Source organism: Chenopodium album, chromosome 23 (assembly GCF_948465745.1).
Source record: "Chenopodium album chromosome 23, dcCheAlbu1.1, whole genome shotgun sequence".
NCBI classification, from domain to species: domain Eukaryota; kingdom Viridiplantae; phylum Streptophyta; class Magnoliopsida; order Caryophyllales; family Amaranthaceae; genus Chenopodium; species Chenopodium album.
In genome coordinates this window covers 35,416,938-35,424,225 of record NC_137856.1, presented here as the reverse complement: position 1 = coordinate 35,424,225, position 7,288 = coordinate 35,416,938, and the positions used below count along the sequence as shown (strand labels likewise).

At 35.2% G+C, this 7,288-nt stretch overlaps 1 protein-coding gene across 1 annotated transcript; it reads left to right on the top strand.

The window, feature by feature from the left end:
* On the top strand, window positions 1-1,895 carry LOC145609656 (F-box protein CPR1-like). Its single transcript, XM_081665109.1, has 3 exons — window positions 1-1,265; window positions 1,392-1,461; window positions 1,585-1,895. Exons 1-2 carry the CDS (start codon window positions 117-119, stop codon window positions 1,434-1,436), a joined length of 1,194 nt encoding a protein of 397 aa, XP_081521235.1. The 5' UTR covers window positions 1-116; the 3' UTR covers window positions 1,437-1,461; window positions 1,585-1,895.
* Window positions 1,896-7,288: the final 5,393 nt, after the last annotated feature.

Genomic DNA, 7,288 nt, shown 5'->3' with positions numbered 1-7,288 from the left:
GTAATCTCTCATTGTATTCCATTTAAATAAAAGCACACTCACTCTCTCTACTCAGTCTTCACTCTTCAGTCTTGTCAATTCACAAAATTAGTTCATCCAAGAGAAAAGAGTTAGAAATGGAAGACAACAACTGCAATGGCAAGATGGCTAAAGAAGATGATGTAGTTGAAGAAGAAAGTCGGCATCTTCCTGATGAAATCATTGCTCAACACATCCTTCCATGTCTTCCCATCAAATCCTTAATCCGATGTAAGCTACTTTCTAAGCAATGGCATCTTAAAATCAATTCCGATTATATTATATTTAGTGACCCTTTTACCCCTCTTCATTCCCTCTTTATTCAATCTGGTAATACTTTTTACCTTTACTCTTGTACTAATCATGATAATGATAATGATGATGGTGTTGTTGATAATGTTGAAAGCAATTTGGTTAGATTAGATGTTAATTTTGAAGCTGATACTACAATTGATGAGATTATATTGGTTGGATCTGCAAATGGGTTAATTTGTTTAGCTGAAAAATGTGGAACATATTTCTATTTATATAACCCTAAGACTAACCAATCCCACAAATACTATCCTGCTGATTCTGATTTCTGGCATTCCTGTATCCCAAGACCCTGGGTTAATTGGGGATTTGGGTATGTATCATCTGAGGACGACTATAAAGTTGTTAGGATAATCCCATATCGGAATGGAGAAGTTGCCGTAGTTCATGTTTATTCATTAAGGTCTAATATGTGGTCGAAACTCGAAAGTGGTTTGGAGGAAGGTGATATGACTATAGGTCATGCACATTTAGTTAATCAGACTTTGTATTGGAGTATGTGTAGAGGCCGAACCCTTGCCTTTGATTTGGCCCGGGAGACGTTCGAGTTCTTCCCTTCTCTGTCAGTTAACCATCTATTGGGAGATGCATTATGTGTGATGGGAGGGTGCTTATCGAAAAGTAGTTCCAACTCTCGAAATGATCTGATTATTGAGATTGTGAAACATCCTCCAAGGGTGTCTTCTGTTGTTTTCTCATGTGATGTGAAGATTGAAGATCCTAGAGAACTCAAATATTGTAAACAACTGTTTGGGTTCACAAAGACTGGCAAAGTCTTTTATACTCGTGAAAAGCCTGGGATGCTGGGCTTGCTTGATCGATGCTCAAAGCGAACACTTGCAACCTTTGATGATCAGGTGTTTATCATTGAGAGTTATGTTCCTACCCAAAGCTCACCTCATCCTGCAGCCGACTTGCCCAATGAACCACCAGAGGTACCTTCTATGTTCTGTTTGTTTGAGTTATTTTCGTCGTTTGAAGTGGTGGAACACTGCATAATTATATTATATCCTTCTGATTTTGAATATATATGCCTAGTGATCATCTTTGTTTTTAAATAGGGGACTTGGCCGGTATATCAGCTGGAGATTCTTCCTGATCCCTAGACAACGTTATTGTACTATAAGATCGGTATGCTTGTCCTTCCGTATTTTTAATTTTGAATTATTTTCGACTTTCTAAGTGATGGAACATTGAATGTATAATTGCAGATCCTTGTGAATATGTCTATTGATCATCTTTGTTTTGTAACAGAGTACTTGGCTGGGACATCAACCGACATTGTTATAGTATTAGAAATGAAATTCTCTATCGATCTAGGCAAATATATAAAGGAAGCTCAAGAGCGTAACAATGGTGGCATGGATTCATTTTGATAAAAAGTATGGTGCTAAGATGCAAAACTCTGATTTATGCTACCTTAGTCTATTATATATGGAAGTCTTTTGCCATTATATTAGCCTATATGTAACATGTTGCTAAGACATGATCCATTAGGGAACTACTATTACGTACTAATGCTACGACTTGTAACCTATGAAATCTGTGACTTTTGATATGCTGTTGGCCTCCCAGACTCCTTGTTATGTTAGTATGCTATGAATGTGATGATCAATCAAGGAATGTAAACTTTATGCTGATGTGCATTACTTGTGGTTCATTTTCAGGCAAGTTTCCATGCTAATATGCTATGTCTGTGTAATGTGTTAACGGTCTTACCGTTTTAGAATGTGTTGCTTTTATTTTTTGCATGTCCTATTTTGTGACTCGATTCCTTCTCTTCTCTTTCATCACCATGTTTAAAATATGTTTACCAACAACCTTCTTTGCGTAACACTTAAATGGTGAAGTTATGTATTTAGTTTTTTTAAACTTTTACTTTTAAAAAAATTTAAAACTCAACCAGACACTTAACTTTATTAGGTATATCGCGTTATCTTTCTTATTCACTTCAAGGCAAATTTAAATGCCTTGAAAATTTAAATGATTTGAAAATTTAGCCATTTTATGTTTAACTCAGCATATAAAAATCTCATAAAATCATTTAAGGTCGCACCAATTTACTCTATCATTTAATTCACCTAATTGCAGTAATTTATATTTTATAATGATGAGACAGAAATGCAAATATATATGTTTCCCCCGGCTTATTTATTCACTTCATGTTGCAAGTCTCATAAATAACTCTTTAATGAATACTCCTTAAGTAGTCCTTAGTCCTTACTAATGTATCTACTCCATTAGTCTGTTGACTCTGTTATATGACTTATTGACTTCTATTATTATCAGAGTACAAATTATTTACTCCATATATTTTTTGATTTGAATGAATACTCCTTACTAATGTATGTACTATTCCCTTCATTTTCTCATATTTGCTCAAAAAGAGGCGATGAGTCACTTACTAAAATTTTTACTTACGTAAAGAGGTTGATAAGATAGAAATATGTGTCGGGTTAGATGAACGGGTTGTGACTTGTGAGAGTAATATTAATATCCCAAAACCAAAAATAACATAAAGGTGTAAAAAAAATTATAATTATGAAGGGTATTGTTTGTTTTGTTTTAAAAATATCAAAATTTAGAAAGTACTAGTACCTCTATATCTTTAATTTTAGTAGGATTCAACTCCGACCCTCCTCCGACTAGGAGGTGGATAATTTTAATGGATTCGGACTCAGATTAATTATTCTCAGACTCAAAGCGGATTTTTTCCCCTCAGATCAGGGCAGAGTAGGGTTGGATTCGGACTGGATTGCCATCCCTACTAGTAAGGACTTCCTCCATTTCTTTATGGATGCAACACACACTTTATCACGGTATTTAAGAAAAGTGGACATCACATGGTATAATACACTTAAAATGGGATTAATAGGTTGTTAGGAGCATAATTAAGTGGGACATGTGCTTTAAATAGAGTTAAAACACAATTTTCACCATAAAAACCTTCATTTTATAGTGTTGCAACTATTATGACAATTCCATATTAGAAAAGTGTTGTAAATACTCTCTCCGTTTTTAAATACTTGCTCCATTTCTCCATGCGCGGAGTTTTAGGAGAAATGGAAGAAAATAATAAAATATGGAAGTAATGGGATAGTTGAGAAAATAAAAAATTGTAAAAAGGAAAAATAGTGGAAGAATAGGAGGAGAGTGAGTATTATGTTGGGTCCACTAAGTGTGATAAATGAATTAAATATTGTAAAAGCTTTCCAAAAAAAGAAATGAAGCAAAAATTTAAAAAAAGGTCGGAAAAAGAAAATGGAGCAAGTATTTAAAAACGGAGGGAGTATAAAGAAACGGAGGAAGAACTACAAAAACTTGCCTGAAACGCCACATTTTTACGGTTTTACCCCCACCAAAGATGTAAGTCAAGGTGCTATTTAAAGTTGCACTCTACTTTAAATAAAAAGAGCTGTACCCGGTTAATATGCCATATTAACCAACTTTGTTAATATAGTGGCATATTCGCAATTATGAGCAATGAGCAAAATATTTTAATGTTATTTATGCATTTCAATGATGTGACATTAACTGGACGTTTTCTAACGATTTACAAACTCCGTTTCTTCATCATTCACCCGTTCCTTTCTTCTCTCTCCTCTCTCCTCTCTCCTCTCTCTGTAATTTAGCAAACATTCTCCATTGAACAAACCTCAGCAACTACGGAAACATAATCATTCAACTACCAAAGCAAATTAAATCATACTATAGCAATAACATCCCACCATTTGCAATTCCGTCAATTTCAATTTCATAAAATCAAATCAATAAAACCAATCGTTAAACAATCAAGTCCAATAAAACTTGCAGTAAATTTGCATAATCAACCATTCACAGTCAAATATAAAGGAAAGGGGAACAAATTGGTTCCAGAAAGCCCACCTTTGCCACCATTACCACCAAACCCATAATTATCATGCTCGCTTCTGCCTCCGCCACCACTACCATCACCATACCTCTTATCTTCTTCGACAGCCCACTAGCATCCTCTCTCCCTCCACCATCCTCCTCCTCATACTCATCTACTCCTTCATCCTCCCCTTCCTATTTCCCCCCTCCGCCACCACTACCACCACCATACCCAGAATTCCTCGCCAGAACAACCGCCTCATTAATTTGAAATTCGATTCGAATTGCGACATACCGGACTTGTAGAGAAGAAGCTCTCGAATTGCAGTATGGCCAGTATCTTAGGGAGGAGAGTCAGAAGAGTGAGGAGAACGGAGTAACAATAGGTGTTGCAACGGAGTGTAGATATGGAAGCAGTTAACGCCGGTAGTATGATGTTAAAGCTCCTTCCGCATTTTTACGACTTTACCCTTAGTAAATAGGTAAAAATGACCTTTTGACCCTCATATAAACGTTACTCGTTAGTATTTTCTCAAATAAAAAGGGGTAGCAAAAAAAAAAGTTGCACTCTACTTCATATTTTCAGACAACTACCATTTCGCATTTGCTACGGAGTAGCATCTAAAGAGAGACAAACCCTGAGAGAGAGAGAGAGTAAAAGGGGTTAGAAAATGGATGATAACAATGGCAATTTCAAGAATGCTGGAGAAGATGGCGAAGAGAAACATCTTCCAGTCAAACCCTTAATCCAAAGTAACCCTTTTATCCCTCTTGAATCTCTCTTTATTCAATCTGGTACTACTTTTTATCTCTACTCTTGTACTAATCTTGATGATGATGAAAATGTTGAAGTTGTTGATGACAACAATTTGGTTAGATTAAATGTTGATTTTGAAGTTGATAGTCCAATTGATGAGATTAAATTGGTTGGATGTTCAAATGGGTTAGTTTGTTTAGCTGAAAGATATGGAAAATATTTCTACTTATATAACCCTGTTACTAACCAATCCCACAAATACTACCCTGCTGATTCTGATTATTGGAATTCTTCTTTGAAAAAACCCTTTACTAGTTGGGGTTTTGGGTATGTATCATCTACTGATGACTTTAAAGTAGTCAGGATAATATTATATCAGAATAGAGAAGTTTCCATAGTTCATGTTTATTCATTAAGGTCTAACATTTGGTCCAAAGTTGAATGTTGTATTGAGGATAGTGATATAATTATAGGTCAAGCACATTTAGTTAATGAGACTTTGTATTGGTGTTTGGTTAGAGGCCGAAACCTTGCCTTTGATTTGGCCCGGGACACATTCGAGTTCTTCCCTTATTTGCCAATTAATTTCCATTTGAGTTTGAGTAATAATGCATTGTGTGTGATGGGAGGGTGTTTATCGAAATGTAGTTCATATTCTGAAAATGAATTGAAATTTGAGATTTTGAAGTATCCTGGAAGGGTGGATTCTGTTGCTTTTTCATGTGATTTGGACGTAGAGGATTGTGATCAATTCTTTGGGTTCACTAAGACTGGCAAAGTGTTTTTCACTCAGTCCAACCCAGGGATGCTAGGCTTGCTTGATCAATCCTCGAACAGAACACTTGCAACCTTCAATGATCGCGTGTTTCTTATTGATACTTATACTCCTAGCCAAAGGTCACCTCATCCTGCAGCTGAATTGCCCAATGAGCCACCAGAGGTACCTTCTATGCTTTGTTTAATTGAGTAATTTTCGTCTTTTCAAGTGGTGGAACATTGAATAAATGCAAATCCTTATGAATATGTCTATTGATCATCTTTGTTTTAAAATAGGGGACTTGGCCGGTATATCAACAACCGGAGCCTCCTGGTCCGGTTCAATTTGTTATTCCAGATGATGTTCAACTGGAGAATCCTCCTGGCCAGGCCGACTTTATTCAACTAGAAGGTGTCCAACCGGAAAATCCTCTAGAAGATCCAGCCGACTTTATTATACTAGAAGACATAGTTGATCTACCTCTTCTAGATTAAGTTGTCCTCTAGTTTAATCAAACATGAAGTTCTATATCGATCTAGGCAAGTTGAAGGAAGCTCAAGCAGCGTAATGATGGTGGCATGGACTAATTTTGATAGAAGAACTCAAGAAAGTATGGTGCTAAACTGCTAAGATGCAAGACTCAGATTTATGCTACCTCTGTTTTTGCTAGTTTATTAGTCTATATGTAACATTTTGCTATGCCATGATCCATGAATTGCTAAATTATAAATTTTAATCTAACATTGTACGGAGTATTTTCATTATAACTACGAAGTATTAAAAATTAAATTCCAAATAAAACAACAAGAAATCAAAATATATTGGATTTGGAAATTGTCTAAAACAGATTAGACTTCTCCCATTCACCTTGGCTTCACACAAGCTTAAGGCCATTATCAAAATTACAAAAAAATCAACTATTCATAAGCCACCACAATAAAATATTACCATCACTATACATGTTTTTTTTTTACAAAAATACATTCAATATATCCATCATCTTATGGCTAGCTATTGAAATTTTCCTTTAAACCGAGTAACATGTAATAAAAGTTTTTTATTTGGTGTGGTTAACGGTGAGTTAGTATGTAGATAACTCACCGACTTAGATAATAAGTAAAAAAAATTAGTGGTAAAAAAATTCGAAAACTTAGCCTTTTATGAGTTAGTAAATACTCTCATGTTTAGTGTATTGATGAGAGAATTTGTAGTGTACAAATGGCTAGACTTAGGGGCAGAAGCAATTTGAGTAACTTCACGGCGTTAGTATCGTAACTCTTTCTACTCAGTCAATACATTAAGTCTGTTTCCCTTTTAGAAAACAAATTTATTACACAGACTACTCCAGCAAGTAATCTCGCTGTACTCAATTTTTTTTTTCTTTAAAGATCACTCACATGAATTACAATTACTCCTCGATTCCATCAAAAAAAAAAAACTCTCATTTAACTCACCTAACTGCAGTAATTTATAGTGATGAGACAGAATTAGAGATGAGGAGAAAATTTCTACACGTATTGTACTACAGTAGACTTGGGGCACAAGCAATTCGAATTTTGAAACAAAACTTAACGCTTGTGTATTCGTCACTT